General features: G+C 37.7%; 3 protein-coding genes across 5 annotated transcripts in view; 1 reads left to right on the forward strand and 2 right to left on the reverse strand.

Moving 5' to 3' along the window:
- LOC311077688 (B-cell receptor CD22-like) overlaps positions 1-19,693 on the forward strand; it is a 271,893-nt gene that overhangs the window by 182,127 nt on the left and 70,073 nt on the right. The window contains exons 1-4 of one of the 2 annotated variants that reach the window (XM_084106275.1): positions 13,091-13,267; positions 13,550-13,604; positions 14,065-14,421; positions 14,511-14,759. In XM_084106275.1, the coding sequence (XP_083962401.1) occupies positions 13,559-13,604; positions 14,065-14,421; positions 14,511-14,759 (652 nt within the window). In that variant the 5' untranslated portion in view covers positions 13,091-13,267; positions 13,550-13,558. Of the gene's footprint in view, positions 1-13,090; positions 13,268-13,549; positions 13,605-14,064; positions 14,422-14,510; positions 14,760-19,693 lie in introns of those variants that run through there. The other variant, XM_084106273.1, reaches the window with a different exon arrangement.
- LOC311074821 (uncharacterized protein) lies at positions 1,447-7,689 on the reverse strand. Its single transcript, XM_084101721.1, has 7 exons — positions 7,569-7,689; positions 6,473-6,808; positions 3,937-3,972; positions 3,768-3,836; positions 2,908-3,024; positions 2,329-2,372; positions 1,447-2,222 (listed from the first exon to the last, which is right to left on the reverse strand). The coding sequence occupies exons 1-7, from the start codon at positions 7,606-7,608 to the stop codon at positions 1,986-1,988; spliced, it is 879 nt and encodes a 292-aa protein (XP_083957847.1). The 5' UTR covers positions 7,609-7,689; the 3' UTR covers positions 1,447-1,985.
- Positions 8,855-12,446, reverse strand: LOC311071476 (uncharacterized protein). 2 transcript variants are annotated; one of them, XM_084095876.1, is made up of 6 exons: positions 12,402-12,446; positions 11,929-12,288; positions 11,032-11,079; positions 10,838-10,951; positions 9,792-9,832; positions 8,855-9,226 (listed from the first exon to the last, which is right to left on the reverse strand). In XM_084095876.1, the coding sequence occupies exons 1-6, from the start codon at positions 12,430-12,432 to the stop codon at positions 8,972-8,974; spliced, it is 849 nt and encodes a 282-aa protein (XP_083952002.1). In that variant the 5' UTR covers positions 12,433-12,446; the 3' UTR covers positions 8,855-8,971. The 2 variants fall into 2 exon arrangements, with proteins under 2 accessions (XP_083952002.1, XP_083952001.1); XM_084095875.1 differs by having other exon boundaries at positions 11,929-12,291; positions 12,402-12,434.

Consider the following 19,693-nt stretch of genomic DNA (forward strand, 5'->3'; position numbering starts at 1 on the left):
TTACACAAGCAAACGTTTGAGAAATACTTCAGTAACATTTAATCTTAATCTAATCTGTATGATCATCAATGACGGACTATTTTAAGTTGTTTCCACTGTTATAATGAGACAAAATCATTATGCATTGTGCCGATTTGTGTGGTGGAAGTCTCACTACAGTCCAGTGAGGAAATATGCGTGTCCTGGAAATGGGAAGCTTCACTCGCCGTCTCCTCGTGGAAAGCTGAAGTAGACTTAGATGTAGATGGCACTTTTCTCCTACTCGCTCATCTTTCCGTGACTTCTTGAAAATGCGTAATATTGACCATCCGCCATGTTAATGAACTCTCACGCGCAAAGAAAAAATTACAGCGTAGGCTACACACAACATGCTAATCAAACCTATACGTTTAAAAAAACTGTTTGGGCCAGACATGTAAATGCACCGAACTCGTTTCGACCCTTGACCCCAAAACCGAGGTACGTACCGAACCGTGACCCCTGTGTCGCCTAAGAAATACACAAGGGTCTCGTTTCCGCTATACACCAAAATGCCATGACACAAACAGTAAACATGGCAACTTGTAAGAAAAGTACAACTTGAATAAACCCAACAGCTTATAAAACTATTATTAAGTAACTTGTAAAATATATTCAGTAAATAACACCCTCAAATACACGTAGAGTCACATATTTGTGTCTTTAAGAAGTCTGTCCACCGCGCAGATGCAAGTGCCAGAATCTGAAAGCCGATGGTCACACTGAAGTCCGATCCTTCGTCATATATAGTGTATCTGTCTCTGCAAGTCGAGTTCTCTTCTCTATTAAATCAAAAGAGAACAAACTCATCCACACAAGAGCCTCTGCAGAAATATTTGATGTTCCTGCTGGCGAGAAGGTGAGAACACCGAAACGTGACGTTCCCTCCCACTGGATCAGTTCCAGGATTCAAAGACACCGTAGGAAATCAGAGTCAGACAGGATGTGACATCATCAACAGAATCCATAACTCGAGCGAGTCAGTCAGACTATCATTCATACGTTCATATTAAATCGCCTCAATTATGAAACACAAGCACTTGTTATCACAGAATCTTTAGTTACTTGTATCCTAAAGATTAGCACATGTAAATATGCAGGACAGGACAACTAAAAATCGCCAAATGCTGAAAAGACACTCACTTCACACTTTTATAAAAGCTAAAACCTGGGCAAAGTATACAGTAGGCCAACAGTTTTCGTGGTACGATAAAGTATTTACTTCTCTCTTTCTGTCTCTCCATCCTCTTGAGACATATGCAGTTATGCAATAGTGACGTGTCGAGATCTTTACTCGCACAAACTCAGACTGTTTCTATGGCGATTAGCAACTTCCCCTCGCTAGAAACAGTGAACATTAGATTTACAGTACATTTAATGTGTGACAGTTCATGAGACAAAATAATAACTTACAGCCTTACACTATTAGACTTTAAAGATTATTTATTCAAGAGTACAATTCAGTGATTTTTCTTTATATACACACTACCATTAAAAAGTTTGGGGTAAAAAATTCTGAACTTTCACACATTAAACTGATCAAAAGTGACAAAAAAAATTGTTTCAAATAAATACTGTTCTTTTGAACTTTATATTCATCAAAGAATCCTGAAAAATAAAATGTATTCCAGTTTCCTCGAAAATCTGAGGCAGTACAACCCGTTTTAAACACTGATAATAATCATAAATGTGTCTTGAGCATCATCATATTAGAATGATTTCTGAAGTAATGATGCTGAAAATTCAGCTTTGATCACAGGAATAAATTACATTTTACAACAGATTCACATAGAAAACAGATGTTTTAATATGTAATAATATTTTTACAATATTACGGTTTTTATTGTATTTTTCCATCAAATAAACACAGCCTTTGTGAGAATAAGAGACTTCTTGACCCCAACATATAAGAAAATATGAATATTATTGTGGTAAAAAAGGAGAAGCTGTTAATGAGGCTTCTGTTGTCAGTCAGTAATTTGATCAATACTGTAATAAATTGGCTCTTGAGCAAAACCAGGCTTCATTTCTGTGTAGATCTGATCCAGACTCTCTGCTGGAGCAGAATCGATGTAGTTGGCGCCTTTGCTGTGGGACTGTTGTGTGTTTGTAAGTCTGTGAAAATCTTCGACAAAAGAACCTTTCACCCTTTGAGACCCGGATGAGTTTGAAAGTACGACTGGGCTCATTTTCAGATACTCATCCTGTAAAGAGGACGCTTCATATCAGCAGGGAAATCAATTACCTTTATCAGCATCAGTATTAACACAGTAATACTCGTGAATGTGATATGATAGATTACTGACTTACAACAATGTGATCTGATGTCATCCTGGTGTGATAAGACACGGAAACTGACAACAAAAAAAAGACATGTATTAATTGTCATGATAAATGTTAAAGTCCCCTTGTGGTGAAAATCCAGCTTTTAATGTTGTTTATGTGTCTATGTGGTGTTTTTAGTATGCTTTAAGACAAACCATGTGTAAATTGCTGAGTATTTTCTCCCTAAAACTGCAGTGAACCAAAGACAGTCTCAAAAACACGCTTTGAAATCGCTGGTGTTTCTGACGTCACAAACTACCTTGTAACCAATCAGATCAACGTGTGATCGTCAACCAGTGGATCTCTGAGCTGAGTGAGTGAGTGGAGGCGGGGCTCATTTGCATATTCATATAACTGTGCATACTAAATGAGGCAAGGGTGTCGAGTTACATTCAAGCTATTTTAAGGCATGAAGAAAAAATTCAAGGAAAAAACATTTAAATATGTCATTTTGGTGATCAAAGATGAGTTTTAAGGGATAAAATGATTGACTACAGGGGGACTGTGAAGCATGAGTGAGTGAAGATGGTGTAGAAAAGAGGAAGTCTCCTCTAGCCGACTCACCTGACAGCTTGCAGGTGGCGGCCCATTTAAAAACCTTAAACAGAGCGAATGGACACACAACTAGAAGTGTGCCGACACACACCACACTCAACACGGTCACAAACCTGAGGGAAGATTCTGTAGAAAGAGGAAACGATCTGACACAGCTGATAAAAAACACCATTCATTTGTGTGAAAGAAAGACACAGAGAGAGGAAGAGAGATCGAGAGAAACCCTCACAGATCTCTTCAGGACTGGTGACAATATTAGATCTGTCAATGAACACCAAGACACAAGCTGTGTGTTTGTGAGAAGTTGTTTGTGTAATAAAAAGATAAGGATTAGACAGAATGATAAGAATAAACAATAGAACAAACAATACAGATCAGAACATGTGATAGATAGATAGATAGATAGATAGATAGATAGATAGATAGATAGATAGATAGATAGATAAGGTTTGAAGATAGATAGATAGATAGATAGATAGATAGATAGATAGATAGATAGATAGATAGATAGATGTCAGAATAAACAAATTAAATAATATACATTATGCACCATTGAATGAATGAAGGAATTAACAAATAATTGAATAAAAGAAAGATTGAACATGAACAAATAGTGGAATGAGTGAACGATTGACAGAATAAAAATCAGAATGATTGAATGAACGACAAACTACATACAGAAAAACCAACAGACACAATAACCAATAAAAAGAACCAACCACAGAAAATAGAACAAATGACAGTGGACAAACGAGAGACAGGATCCAGAATGAATGAAAGAAACAAAAGGAATGAATGAAAGAGTGAACTGTGCCAAGGACAGACAGAATAATATGAATCATGGAGAGAAAGAGAGAGAGAGAGATCACCCTGTTCTCCTGTCTCGGCCCAGTTCTGTGCTGTGATGTTTGCAGGACTGGTTGTGCTGCTGACAACCACTAAAACACAACATTTGAAGGAAGTTCATTATATTGTACGAATGGATTTTTTTATGTGTGAATAAACAATAAACATTCTTTTCCTGGTTTACTCTCGTACCTCTTGGTAATGATGTTGTGGGTCTCTGTGGTTCACCTGTGCAGAGAAGGAACGTGAACATGAAAGATTCGCTTCTATAGCATTCAGTCATCCCAGCTAACAGGGAATGTTCCCAGAACTTTACAGAACTTTCTGGCAAGGTTCTCTCAAAGTTAAACGTTCTTCCAGTAACAGGTCCGCTCACAATTATATGGTTCTTAATAATGTCCTTAATGCACAAACACATTTTCTTATTGAACGTGGTCTAACATTTAAAAATGTTACTTGTTTCAGAATGCTCACTTGTTTTAGAATGTTCAGTTGTTTCAGAATGCTCACTTGTTTTAGAATGCTCACTTGTTTTAGAATGCTCACTTGTTTCAGAATGCTCACTTGTTTTAGAATGCTCACTTGTTTCAGAATGCTCACTTGTTTCAGAATGCTCACTTGTTTTAGAATGCTCACTTGTTTTAGAATGCTCACTTGTTTCAGAATGCTCACTTGTTTTAGAATGCTCACTTGTTTCAGAATGCTCACTTGTTTCAGAATGCTCACTTGTTTCAGAATGCTCACTTGTTTTAGAATGCTCACTTGTTTCAGAATGCTCATTTGTTTTAGAATGCTCACTTGTTTTAGAATGCTCACTTGTTTCAGAATGCTCACTTGTTTTAGAATGCTCACTTGTTTCAGAATGCTCACTTGTTTTAGAATGCTCACTTGTTTCAGAATGCTCACTTGTTTCAGAATGCTCACTTGTTTCATAATGCTCACTTGTTTCAGAATGCTCACTTGTTTTAGAATGCTCACTTGTTTCAGAATGCTCACTTGTTTCAGAATGCTCACTTGTTTCAGAATGCTCACTTGTTTCAGAATGCTCACTTGTTTCAGAATGCTCACTTGTTTCAGAATGCTCACTTGTTTTAGAATGCTCACTTGTTTCAGAATGCTCACTTGTTTTAGAATGCTCACTTGTTTCAGAATGCTCACTTGTTTCAGAATGCTCACTTGTTTCAGAATGCTCACTTGTTTTAGAATGCTCACTTGTTTCAGAATGCTCACTTGTTTTAGAATGCTCACTTGTTTTAGAATGCTCACTTGTTTCAGAATGCTCACTTGTTTCAGAATGCTCACTTGTTTCAGAATGCTCACTTGTTTTAGAATGCTCACTTGTTTCATAATGCTCACTTGTTTCAGAATGCTCACTTGTTTTAGAATGCTCACTTGTTTCAGAATGCTCACTTGTTTCAGAATGCTCACTTGTTTCAGAATGCTCACTTGTTTTAGAATGCTCACTTGTTTCAGAATGCTCACTTGTTTCAGAATGCTCACTTGTTTCAGAATGCTCACTTGTTTTAGAATGCTCACTTGTTTCATAATGCTCACTTGTTTTAGAATGCTCACTTGTTTTAGAATGCTCACTTGTTTCAGAATGCTCACTTGTTTCAGAATGCTCACTTGTTTCAGAATGCTCACTTGTTTTAGAATGCTCACTTGTTTCATAATGCTCACTTGTTTCAGAATGCTCACTTGTTTTAGAATGCTCACTTGTTTCAGAATGCTCACTTGTTTCAGAATGCTCACTTGTTTCATAATGCTCACTTGTTTTAGAATGCTCACTTGTTTCAGAATGCTCACTTGTTTCAGAATGCTCACTTGTTTCAGAATGCTCACTTGTTTTAGAATGCTCACTTGTTTTAGAATGCTCACTTGTTTCAGAATGCTCACTTGTTTCAGAATGCTCACTTGTTTTAGAATGCTCACTTGTTTCAGAATGCTCACTTGTTTCAGAATGCTCACTTGTTTTAGAATGCTCACTTGTTTCAGAATGCTCACTTGTTTCAGAATGCTCACTTGTTTTAGAATGCTCACTTGTTTCAGAATGCTCACTTGTTTCAGAATGCTCACTTGTTTTAGAATGCTCACTTGTTTTAGAATGCTCACTTGTTTCAGAATGCTCACTTGTTTTAGAATGCTCACTTGTTTTAGAATGCTCACTTGTTTCAGAATGCTCACTTGCTTTAGAATGCTCACTTGTTTCAGAATGCTCACTTGTTTCAGAATGCTCACTTGTTTTAGAATGCTCACTTGTTTTAGAATGCTCACTTGTTTCAGAATGCTCACTTGTTTCAGAATGCTCACTTGTTTTAGAATGCTCACTTGTTTTAGAATGCTCACTTGTTTTAGAATGCTCACTTGTTTCAGAATGCTCACTTGTTTTAGAATGCTCACTTGTTTTAGAATGCTCACTTGTTTCAGAATGCTCACTTACTTTAGAATGCTCACTTGTTTCAGAATGCTCACTTGTTTTAGAATGTTCACTTGTTTTAGAATGTTCAGAGAACATTCAAAAGTAACATTCCTATAATGTTTGCCAAATGTAATGTTCCATTTGCGTTCACATCACCAAGACCTATTTCCATTACCATTTTTTTTTTTACCATAAACATTCTTAAGTGAACGTTCAGATTTAACGTTCAGCAAAACGTTCTTAGAACATATTTTTGTTAGCTGGGATGTGCATGAAAAATAGAACTTATAGATGTTAAAGGACTCTCACCTCTTCTTCTGACAGTGAGTTGTATTTCAGTATCGGGATCAGGCATCAGTTTAACATCCACGCCGAAGGTGTACACGTCAGAATCCTCTGAGATCAGTCCGAAGATGATGGCGGTAAGAAGGTGCGCAGATGTGTTGTCAAGAAGAGCGAATCGTCCCTGTCTGGTCCACCTGTTGGATTCAGTGGTCTGAACCAGTTTCTCAAAGAAGAATCCATCTGATCTGCCGAAGTACTTGCTGTTTTCCTCGTAGTCCGATGGGTATCCGACACGAAACGTAAAGTCTTCTCCCTCATATCCAATCTCAGTGACAGCACGACTAATGTCCAGCAGACAGACTGGAAACAAAATTAAATACTAGATCGTGATTTCTGTAATACACAGACAGAAATAAGCAGCAGCCCATAAGCATTTTCCCTATAGTTCATCAAGTGAAACGAGAATTGCCAAGTTTGACCATTTGACTAGCAATTAGCAACTCCTAGCAGTGACGTGAAGAGTATTGAGCTTTCCGAGCAAGAGCGTCACTACATTAACTGTTTTTGTTTTACAACTTCGTACAGTTTTACAGCAAAGCAAACTATGAAAATAACTTGATTTCAAGCTTGATGTTGAATTAAGCTTCTGTCATATGAAGCCGTTTGATTCATTTAAGTGAATTTATTCCAATTAGACCATTCAAAGCAAGAGCTGTTCAACCAAAATGAATGTGACTGATTCATTTCAGTCGGTCTGGCATTTTACATTTTTAATGTAATATACACATTCATGTTTTTTTATATTATCTAATAGGATTTAAGCGTTAATAATATAATAGTTAAATACATTTTATTGCAGTGTTTTACTAGTGGTAGTGATCTGTTTAGATGCTGTAACCCTTAAGATCCTTATTTATGTACAATCAATTATATTAAAAAGAGTATTTTATTATTAGATTAAGTAGTTTGTCATGTAGCAGATACACTTTTTTAAGCGTTTATTGAACTATAGATTACCAAACTAGAGTTTCAGTTTCCCCAATACTGATGTAGATAGTTTTGAATTTATTTTGAGATTAAGATACTGCTGTTTTATTGTAAAGCGATCGTTAAAACTCACCTGTACATATGCAGAAACCAAAGACTCTTGCTGTCCACATGCTGAATGGTTTTAACTGCTTTTGTTGGTGTGCAACGTATAAAACCGCATCTGTCTTTCTGTCTGTCTCTCTCACACTTCCTTGTTTCTATTTGGGTCCAAAACACAAGACTTTAGCTGTACAAAGGCAGCTCAAGTGAGATTTCTCAATCTAATCAACTTCCCTAACTTTTCACCAATATGCAGCCTTCTCTTTTCTGTATAATTGCTTGCACAGGAACAAACATTTAAACAAAATGATCAATTATGAAAGTACATTTTACACACAAGTATGCTCCAAAAAAATACAAAAGAAGTTGTAAAAATCTTCAGCAAAGTTGTAATTTCCATAACGTAATATTGTAGTAAGTACATTGTAAGTCTTGATTATCTGGCTGTTTTTTTATCGGTTTGATTAAGCACATTATAAACACATTATAAGCACTCTATAACTGTGCAGACTGACACTGCAAAACATTTTCTTCATCAGTATATGTCTTGTTTTCCAGTAGAATAAGTAGAATGTTTATTGCATAGTCTAATCAAACTTGTTTTCAGAAAAACATTGTATGTTTCTTGGATGGCAAGACAAAAATACCAGTGCAAAGTGAAGATGAAAAACACAACAGAACATAATAGTACCTTATAATACTTTATTAAGCAGTTATTGCTTCTCAAAACTATACCTGAGACAAATGTGAATGAATTCTGTATTATATTCAATAACTAACATACCATCTCAAGGTAAGTTTTTGCATTCTAATATTTTTCTGCTCTATATTAAAGTCCCATGTAGTCAATAATTTATCCCTGTGATTTTATCAAACTCATTTTCATTTTATATATTTTTTCAAACTCATCTTTGATCACAAAATTACATATTTAAAGGTTTTTTCCTTGAAAACATTTCTTCATGCCTTAAAATAGCTTGAATGTAACTCGACACCATTGCCTCATTTAGTATGCACAGTTCTATGAATATGCAAATGAGCCCCGCCTCCACTCACTCACTCAGCTCAGAGATCCACTGGTTGACGATCACACGTTGATCTGATTGGTTACAAGGTAGTTTGTGACGTCAGAAACACCAGCGATGTCTTTGGTTCACTGCAGTTTTAAGGAGAAAATACTCAGCAATGCTGTTGACAAACATGGTTTGTCTTAAAGCATATTAAAAACACAAAAATAGACATATAAACAACATTAAAAACTTGATTTTCACCACAGGGGGACTTTAACAAAAGGCTGTATCAATTAATTCAGTAAACTTAATATTTTTTATTTTATTTAGTGAAAACAACACAAAAACTTGTGATGCTGACAGAGGTTGGATTATCGTAGCTGTCAGAGGAATCTAGGGTTTTGATGAGGCTGTTGATGAGGATTCAGTGATCAATAGTGTGATAGATCGCCTCTTCTTGACCAGAATCCGCTGTTAAACTCTGATACACGTGACTCCGTCTACTGGCGTTCAGTTCTGTGTAGATCTGATCTTGTGTTTGTACTGAAACAAAATCTGTGTAGGAGTGTGTGTCGACCGCTTCTGTGTTTGTGTAATCCAGGTTTATGGGTCTGTAAAATTCCTCTTTATCACGTTGAGCTTTGGATGAGTCAGGAAGCCTTATTCTCTGGTAGTCATCCTATATAAAATAAATAAATATAACTTATAAATCATAAGCAGATAATGGCTAATAATATACACTGTCTTCTTAAGAGTCTATAATTGGATCATTATGATTATTTTGTTTCTAGCATTTTATATGTTTGGCCACAGTTCTTCTAACCCTAACTGATGGAGTGTGTGGTTTTCATTACTTAAACAATCATGAAGGAAGACACATCATGGCCATATTCCAGAATGACAATGTCAAGATTCATCAGGCTCAAATTGTGAAGGAATGGTTTGGAGGAGCATGAAGAATCATTTCCACACATGAATCGGCTCCTCTGAGTCCAGAGTTTAAATTCACTGAAAGTCTTTAGGATGTGCTGGAGGAGACTTTACAGAGTGCTGGACTCTTGCATTGACAATACAAGATCCTGACCAAAAACAGCACAACAGTTATTTCCATCCAGAGATGAATCTTGATATTGTCATCCTGGAATATGGCCATGATGTGTATAATAATAGTGTCTCAATGATTATAAAAGAACACTGATGTTAAAACAACATTATTTATTATGAATGAGATTTGATGTCGTCACCTGAACTGGGTTTGATATTGTCCTTCGGTGAGGAGCAGAACCTAATAAAAACATAACGACTTAATTATCGATTTATTGAACTCTCTCTGAACTTGAACAGAAGATGTTTTGAAGAAAAAGACATGGGGCCCTATTTTAACGATCTGAAACGCAAGTGTCAAAGCTCAAAGCGCAAGTAACTTTGTGGGCGGATCTTGGCGCTGTTGCTATTTTCCCAGCGGGATAAATGACTCTTGCGCCAGGCGCAAATCTAAAATGGGTTGGTCTGAAGTAGCTTCATTATTCATAGGTGTGGTTTGGGCGTAACGTGAAATAAACCAATCAGAGCGTCATCTCACATTCCCTTTAAGAGCAGACGCGCTTTGTTCTAAAGCGGATTCCTATTATAACGGCGGATTTGCCAGACGCGCGCCAGGAGCGGTTCACAGCCAAGGAGAGCAACGCTCTCGTCAGGGACGTTGGGGATGGAGAAACCCACCCAAATTAACTTCGGTTAAAAAGGAGTATGATAATTTGGGTAAATGTGTAAGCTAGATGTATGCTTTTATAATAAATTGTCTATCTATCTATCTATCTTTCTATCTATCTATCTATCTATCTATCTATCTATCTATCTATCTATCATAATAATGTATGATTTGCAAAAATGAAAACTGCTGCTTCTGTGTAGATGAGAGAATCAAAGTGTATGCGCGTTGTGCACACGCTACATTGATTATGGCCAAGCATGCGCCCTTAAAATAGCATATGAATAACATGCGCAACGCGCCACTGACTTTAAACTATTTTTTCCTGGTTAGTGGCGCAATTGTTTTCTAAACCTGCAAAATAGCATGAAGGAACGTTTGCGCCGGAACACGCCTCCTTTTTTGCGCTGAACCGCCCAGGGAGCGCAAGTTCATTCCCTAGTTTAGCGACGTGCTTCTGTGGAGGGAAAAGCGCGCTTTGCGCGGGTGCAAAATAGGAATGATACATGCGTCAGTGTACAAAGTCAATTGCGCTGGGTGCAAGATAGGGCCCATGTTCTGTTAGTGCTGTAGTCTCACCTGAGTTACTGCGACTGCTGTGTTTCAGGACTTGAAACAGACCAAACAGAAACACGAAAAGCAGAGCGCAAACACACATCAAAGCCACCATCATCATGAACCTGGAGTAAGACTCTGTTGATGCAAACCCACAATGAGTTGACTGAAAAAAGCAAAACCACATGTGTGTGAGTGTGTGTGTTTTGTAACCTCACCGCCAGGTTCTTCCGGGAACAGGTCTGTGGTTTGTTCTTGTGGATCCCCTGCACAGAAAACAAAAGCGAAAGGACTATAGTTCATCATCTAATAGTTCATCATCTGTATCGAAACCTCAGCTGGCATTCATTCACCACACATTTGAGTGAATTCAGTTCTCACAGTGACTCAATATGAGACGTGTAAGAGGAAGACGACGCTGTATCACATCCCATCTGAAACCAGTCTGAGTCTCAGTGGCACCTCAACAATCCCTGTAACTGTTGAACAGTCGTGTTTCTCAGTGCAAATGATGCCGAACAGATCGAGATAGCATTAATAATCGATCGGGTTAATGACAAATATACAATACATGGACGTTTGTTTTTTTGGCATCAAGATATTAGGTGTCACAGTCTGTGTGACGAATCTGTATATTCCATGTCCTCATGGCTCAATTTACATGAGCTCTTAAAAACCACAGGTACAGTGAAAAAGAGCTTTTTAAAATAGTTGTACATGGAGCTTGAATGTATTTTTTCCACAACAGTTAAAAGTTTGATGCTAAGACAAATGAAGATGTTTAAGTCAAGTCGCCTTCATATAGTCAAGTCAAGTCGCCTTCATTTATATAGCACTTTTAACAATATATATTGTTTCAAAGCAGATTTACAGTGATAATAGGAGATTACAGTAACAGAGATTGTTTGTCTTTACAGCAGCTCTAGAATAAAGTTATTGTCCAGCTAAAGTTAGTTTTGATTGATTCACTTCCGTTGCAAAGATCATTAGTTATTAACTTAGGGTCCACTTACGCAACACCGTTCTCACAGAAAACCCTACTCATCACATCAACTGCTCGTATATATTAAGGATATTCATTAGGACGGATAGTCTTCAGCTGTTGTGAATCTCACCTTTGCTGACTGTTATCCAGATCTCAGAGGTAAAGTCAGGCAGGAGATCGATATCTACACCACACCAGTACTTCCCCGAGTCTTCTGGAGCCAGTCTAGAGACGAGAGCCGTGAGAACATGAGCGCTGGTGTCGTCCAGAAGAGCCAGTCTCTCTCGTTCAGACCTCGTGTCTCGATGGGTCGTGTGAACACACTGAGGATCTCTCGGAGAAAACCAGCCGCTCATCTGACAGAAGAACTTGCTGTTATTCTCGTATGTTTCAGGGTATCTGCAGGAGACTGAGATGTTGCTTCCCACAGATCCAGTGACGGTAAGAGCCAGTGAGTTATTCATCAGCCACAGCGCTGACAGAACAAGCACTGCTGACAGAGGCAGATTCAGAGTTATTAGGCTGAATTGTGGTGTTTATCAATGACACTGAAGAGTAAAAAGTGCAATTCTTACTGATTTAGTGTTATGACAGATATCATACCTGAGAAACTGATGGAGGAGACGGTTCTCATGACTGTCCACTTCAACATCGACTCCCACTACCTGTTCTCACACTACATACTAGATAGATATGTGTGTGTGTGTGTGTGTGTGTTTATAGAGTTACACGTCCCTAATGCACATGGATAAACACAAACACAGTGTCAGAAGTATGATCTGAAAAACTGCTCCCTCTTCAGGACAGTGGAGGTAAAGTCTGGCCATCCTCAATGTTACTCCATCCATCCATCATAGTGGTGCCTGATTCTTTTATATAAGGGAATGAAATTACATGTTAATGCCCCATCCATCCATCCATCCATCTATCCATCTGTCCATCCATCCACATATTCATCCATCCATCCATCCATCCATCCATCCATCCATCCATCCATCCATCCATCATATTGTTTCCTGATTCTATGGGAAGGCAATGGCATGTTCCTCCCTCAAATAGGTGTAAATACTGAACATGGATGTAAACACACACAGTTTGATCTTATTTTGTAACTGTCTTTAAAAATGAAGAACTACTTGTCTTAAAGAAAGAAGATCACTTTTCAGGAAGCTGAATAACACCATCTAATCATGTTAACAGGAGGTTTCCCTTCACACTGAAAGTTTCATTTGATATTTGTAATGTAAACTCTGTAGTCATGCTTTTAGATATTCTTTAACCAATCCTTTAGAGAGAGTGTTTTATCTTTTTCTATTTGCAAGTGGTTTCATTCGGGTTGTTCTTGTCTCGGCGTGGGGAAGGTTGATCAGACTTTAAAAAGAGGAAGGAAAAAAACTGTAAAATAGCAGAAGAAAGTTTTCAGCTTCACTCTCCTGGAGTCTGTTATCAGCGGCTGAAACTACAAAACGGTAAGAGATACACTTGTTCAGTAATTAATATTGTCTACTTAATTAATCTCCACACAAGAAAATTGGAGTGAGAAACATTTTATTTAATAATAACCTCTGTTAGATGACTCATGTGTTCCTAACGTTATCTTTAAATGAGTTTCATCTGTGGAAATCTACTAACAGTGAAGATTGTAAAGTATTTGTATCATTTTTGCAGTGTTTATAATGCAATAAACGGCTGTTATTATAGTTTTTATGAAATGAAAGATGACATATTGAACTGTTGTGTAAATTATTTAGTTTCCTGTGATGTCACTGATGACTCTTGTTCTGGTGTTTCTGCTCCTGATTCCAGGTGAGTCTCTCCTGTAAATGACACACGAGTTCATTACTAACTCAGAGTAAAAGGTTTTGGCTAGTTAGCATGGATCAGTTAGCACTGCTGGTGCCCCAGGAAAAATAGCACTGGTAAAATATCTACTATAATGGAGGGAAATTTCTGTGATTTATTTGTTGCTTCTAAAGAAAATGGTATTATTCAGGTTATGCTGATATAATGCTAACTGATGAAGCTGATAACATTTAGAGCATAACGGTTTTCATGGTTAGTGTTCAATGTTCTGCTTCCTGCATTTCATCATCTTCTGTCTGATGGCTGTAGGTTTTACACAGATCACATCATAAGTGTAATTCTTCATTTATTAACACTAGTTTTGTAAAGAAAAACAATGTTTAATGATAGTGTATGGTCCTGTTTAACTCATAGATGGGTATTTGTTTCCTCCTATTGTTGCCTTGTGAATTCTGTGTTTCAGGGGTTTCTAGTGATGATTGGGGTGTGAGTTACAGTCCTTCACACATCTGTGCACTAAAGGACTCAACAGTGATAATGAGCTGCACTTATAAATACCCTACTGGACTTCAGATCATGAAAGCGTTCTGGACCAAAACACTGGTGAAAGAAAATGGAGAGTTTCCAGATCTGTCTGAGGACCCTGAATACAGTCAGAGGCTTCAGTATCTGGGAGATAAACAGCAGAACTGCACCGTCAGACTGAGTCATGTGAAACTGAAGGATTCACACATGTACTATTTCAGATTCATCACTGATAAACCTGGTGGAAAATATACTGGTGATCCAGGAGTGACTCTTACTGTCACAGGTGATTTTGGTGAGGTTTATCTCTTCTTCTGTGCATTATGTTGAATAATAATCAGTGTATGACAGCAGCACTAGATATAATGTGTGTGTTGTGTTCAGATCTTCAGGTGGAGTCTCCTGAGAGAGTGACAGAGGGAGATTCAGTCACTCTGAGATGTAAAAGCAGCTGCGCTCTGACTGACAGAGCAACATTCATCTGGTACAGAAACTCACAGCCATTAACTGAGAGAAGAGACAGAAACAATGAACTCCTGCTGCAGTCAGTCAGAAGAGAGGATTCAGGCAGATATAGCTGTGCTGTAGACGGACACACTCACATCTCTCCTGCTGTTCAGATCAATGTCACGTGTGAGTATGTTCTTTAAAGTTTTCTTTCCAAAGCCAGTAGAGTTCACTCGTCCCTCCTTTTCTTTAAAAATGATAGTAATTGGGGCTAATATTTAAAACATTTAAATGCTCACTGTTTCAATAGTACAGCAACATGACCAATATATGTGATTTTAACATTTTATGTTATATTCAGTTATATTCAATTTTACAACTCCCATGTCATGGCAACGCCACACCATGAACACAACAGCTCAAATAATGCACATATTTGAACACAATACTGATTGTAAATGCTTTTATGAAATAATAAGACTCACATTTATGCCTCCAAAATTAGCCCCATTCACTTCTATTGTAAGTACTCAACATTTTTTCTCTTTTTTAAAGCTACACTGTGTAAGATTTTCTCCCATCTAGCGGTGAAATTGTATATGACTACCAACTGAATATTACTTTCTAGCCCCTCCCATTACGAGGGCGTTTTAACTCCTGCGGTGGCCGCATTATTTACACGGTAAACAATCCTTTTCATCATTGACGTGAGGAAAATTATCCTAGACGTCGTTCTAGCTTTATCCACAACCCTGCTATAGTTAACCAATCAACTATAAAACTTTGAATTTACACAAATAGGCTGAATTACCTGTCGAGCAGAAAGCAGGCAACTTTTTAAAACCCTTGCTCCTCATGAGCTCTTTCCATCTTGGAAAAGCCACTCCAATATTGACTTTGGTCTTGTTGATTTGCCTGTCGTGTTGTCGTCTTAATTCTCTCTTTCACTTCCTTGGCGACTCTGCTACATGTCCTTGAGAATAGGCGTGATCCTCCATCTTCAACAGGCTTTCAAATCTGCCGACAGTCGCGAGTAATCTCCCCCTCGCATTCGTCACGGTGCCACCGAGTGTAAAAGTGCGAAAGGCGAAGCTTGAATTTCCAGGTATGTCCCTCTTTGGCTAATGTATTTTCAAGATGGACGCGCAACACGGCTGCCGTCATTCGAGCGACTCACTCATATGTATTCTGAATGGCAGATTATACGCTTACGAGAATACTTGATTAGTTGGTGGAAGTAATTACACATGAATGAGCACATATCATTTTGAAAGAACAAAGTGTTTTTGCTAAGAATCAACTTAAAAAAAATACACAGTGTAGCTTTAAAGAAAACAAAACAAAAAATACAATACTTTTTGTTGTGTAATCAGTATTATGCAGCAAATGTAAAAAACAAAAAAAACAAACCTGTGTTGCATAATACAGTCAGAGCTGGGTAGTAACTGATTATATGTATTTATACCAAGCATCTTATTCAAATTAATGTGGCAAACAAGGCAATGTGTGTAATGTAACAGATTAATGTTAGGGTTATGTTTAGTTTAGTTTTTGTTTTGTTTTTTGGTTCTGATCCTGTTTATATGAGTTCCCTGTTGTAACGACTGGGCTATGAATCATTCGTTCAAATTCGGACTCTCTGTGTTTTCTAAGCACTTTTCTTCTAAAAACATTCTTTGCTAAGCTTACTAAAGCTTTTAACCTCCTGACTCTCAAGCATCTAAATTACTGGCATGGAGCCACCAGGTCTGGGTTTAGATTGCTTTCTGACACTTTATGGCACCTCGGAGTAGTACCAGAACAACACGACACAGCACGTTCTCCTAGCTTTGCAAGCTTCAAAATAATTCCAATGCACCCCCCTCTCTCTCAGCCAGAGAGATAACGAAACTTTCTACGACACACACACACAGACTTTCCATGGATTTACTCATATACATACATTTCCAAATGTTTGATATATTCCTGTGTTGCATTTTATATGACCATGTCATATTGGAGTATCTACAATTTTTAAATGCCTATAATCGTGCATTTGATTGTAACTTTGTATCCTTAACTGTTTTATATTTCATTCTTGGTATCTGTTTAACCGCCTCGCTCTGACTGAACCAACCATATACAGGAGATTACAGTAAAATGTATTATTCTATCTGTACCATCTTTCTGGGTAGAAATGACGAATTCTAAACGCCGTCATAAACTATGTAAATGAACGCCTGACAGGACAAAGGAAACTTTTCCCGCTTCAGATTCTCGGACGGTCATTGGTTGTTTGCGTGAACCTATCCTCTCCATAAGAGACTGACACAGAAAGTTCTCCAGGGCACTTCGTCTGAGAGAGTTTCTGGTTCCACAACCCCTTAAGGAGTTCCTCCGTCTTTTCTTTTCTTTAAATCTCTGTCTTTATTTTCGTCTTCGGACTTTTCCTACGTTCAGTGAAGTGAACAGCCGGCAACTTTAACTTTGAGTAGACTTAAACTTCCCGCGAACATACACGCGCCTTCTTGCCTCAGCAACACAACAGACTATATGCAAGTATAAGCTTAATCAAGCTTTTAATGCGTTTAAGGTTGTCTGCCCCTGCTTAAGGTGATTTGATTGCTTGGTGTCTCTCACGAGTTAATGGTGAAAATTGTCATCCTGACATTTTGCTTTCACTTTCACTTTCTCTCGCTCATCCTCTCTCCCTCTCTCTCATTCTCATTTCGTTCGTGTCTTGTATTGTTTTTACTGTTTGTATTGCTATATACGCATATTTACTAGAGATGCACCGATTACAATTTTCTGGGCCGATTCCGATTTCCGATTTTTCATTAAGTTTGACTTGCCGATACCGATTTTAGCCGATTCCGATTTCATTTTTTCTAACCACTTTACAGCACACACAAATATTTATTTTATATCTTTTCTGTAATAGAACATTTTACAATTTGCATAGTTCACACATATCTAAAGTGCAGTGTTATGGAAGAACCATTTCCTTTTCACATTCAATATTCAATATTTTTTTATATATGTATTTAACAAACTAAACGTCTGTATAAAAACAGGGAATGGCAATAAAATAATATATAAATAAAAAACAGGCCTATTGCAATCACTTGTAGCCTACAAACTGAATAATAAAAAAAGTTTAAATGGGTACATTTTCTATAAATATTAGTCTTCGTTTTCTTTTCTGACATAGCCTACTCTAGTTCTTGTTAAAACACGCAAAGTCTGTGCATTTTGGGCACTTTTTTGGTGAAACCCTATTTAGGCTATTTTGTCCATCAAAAGTGTGCTTTCCCTTTAATTGAGCGTGAGCAGTGCAGCAAATAGACTCGGCGCCGAAACACGCGCTTCACTGCTCGCGACGCTCCTGCTTGACGCTCACGCGCTGCTCCTGCTCCCGTTGTGAATGCACTCATTGATTAACATGCACGCCGAAAAAAAATACGCGCTTGCGCTCTGAACGGACGTAATTCACGAGGTTTTCTACATGTGTGTACCGTGTGCACGTGTGATGCTGATGTTGCGCGATGTTAATCATGCGGCGCCCGAGTGCATTTGACCGGCATAAAATCGGCATTTGTCAGACTGACCGGTGGTCGCCGGTCACGGCTGATCACGTGAAAATCGGCCAATTCCGGTCACCAGCCGATCAATCGGTGCATCTCTAATATTTACTCTATGTGAATCGTAGTATGTATTCCTTAGTTTTGCATTTATTAAAATCCATTATATCCTTGATTGCCTCTGTCTAAATGCTCATATTACAAAGTCAATGAGAAGTACGATTCAGCTACAAAGCTTTTATTATTTACTACGTCGAGTAGTTTAATTTTATAAACACAGGAAGATTAGTGTTCACGGCCAGAAAATTAATCTTTCTTGGAGTTGTGTTTTACGGTGTGTACTTTACTCTTAACACCTTTTACCTATTTATTTATTATTCTCAGGTAAGGTAAAGAAAGTCAAATCTGACCTAAACCATAAGCATTCAAAAGGTACTTACAATTTGGTCAGAAGACTCCTCTGTGGTATGTTCTCATTAAAAGTCTTCCAGCATCATTAATCTAAGTCTCAGTAGGCAGATTTTGTAATCAATTAAATTTATTTTAATTCGTTACTTTTCTTTTTATAATAAACAAAAATATAAAGGCAAATAGAACTGCATCGTTTAAAGGAGCTGTATGTAAGAAATCTATTTCAATTAATCATAAAATGGCCCTGATGTGTCACTAGACATTAAGAAATCATGTTAATTTCAAATACTTATATCACTGACAACAGTAGTATGGCTAGGATATTGTCATTTAAAAAGTGGACTTGCAGCCCTCAACTGATGTTGTTGTTGTCATTTTGTGTTTTGGCCTGACGCGCCTCCCTCCACCTATCTACCAATCACGAAGTCAGTAGTGTTTCGGGATCCGGGTTGCCAGCTTTGCTCTAACCTACCCTAGCTCTAGCCGGATAAAAATGTCTAACGTTACTAAATCAAAAAGACCTCGTTATAATTCAGAAATTCGTCGTGACAAAGTCCGAAATAAAACCAGAATTTGTATAGGAGATGCTTTTGAAAGATGGAGACAGCTGAAAACGGAGAAGAATTTGAACACAGACGCCAACGTTGCTAATTTTCTCCTGGACATGTAAGATTCATCTAACTTGTGCTTGGCTAACTTGTACTTGATGTCAATGCACATATCATATATTCATGACAGTCGAACAAAGTTATGCATGTTCGTGCAAAGTAACGTAACGTTAGCTCACATGGACGTATGCTAACATTAGCAATGCATAGGAGCCCGTTTCTCTGTCATTTTGCTGAGACGCTGAGGAAAACAACATTAGCACGCCCATTATGGCAATTTGAAACGTAATTGAGACAGAAGCCTAACTTTACCTCAGAAAAAATGATTCGACATTCGTTCTTCACGTATATCGTGGACTAAGTTACACATGCTGCAAGTTGACCTGTATTTCACATCACATATTTTAGCGTGTTATGGACGCGTGCTGCAGGGTAAGTAAAAAAATACAGCTGGTCACTTTCACTTATAGCATCAGCTAAATGAATAGCTGTATTACACATAGTGACATAGACTTGTGCTTGTACTTACATTAATGACAGA

The sequence above is a fragment of the Abramis brama genome, assembly GCF_963993115.1.
Source record: "Abramis brama genome assembly, chromosome: 2".
NCBI classification, from domain to species: Eukaryota; Metazoa; Chordata; class Actinopteri; order Cypriniformes; family Leuciscidae; genus Abramis; species Abramis brama.

Coding starts and splice junctions, on each gene's coding strand:
- LOC311071476 (XM_084095875.1), bottom strand. CDS start 12,432: ATGAGAACCGTCTCCTCCATCAGTTTCTCAG. Junction 12,292..12,401: donor CTCCTCCATCAGTTTCTCAG/GTATGATATCTG, acceptor TGCCTCTGTCAG/CAGTGCTTGTTCTGTCAGCG. Junction 9,833..10,837: donor CAGCAGTCGCAGTAACTCAG/GTGAGACTACAG, acceptor TGTTTTTATTAG/GTTCTGCTCCTCACCGAAGG.
- LOC311074821 (XM_084101721.1), bottom strand. CDS start 7,608: ATGTGGACAGCAAGAGTCTTTGGTTTCTGCATATGTACAG. Junction 3,973..6,472: donor ACTCACTGTCAGAAGAAGAG/GTGAGAGTCCTT, acceptor TTCTCTGCACAG/GTGAACCACAGAGACCCACA. Junction 3,025..3,767: donor GGCCGAGACAGGAGAACAGG/GTGATCTCTCTC, acceptor CTCTTTCTACAG/AATCTTCCCTCAGGTTTGTG.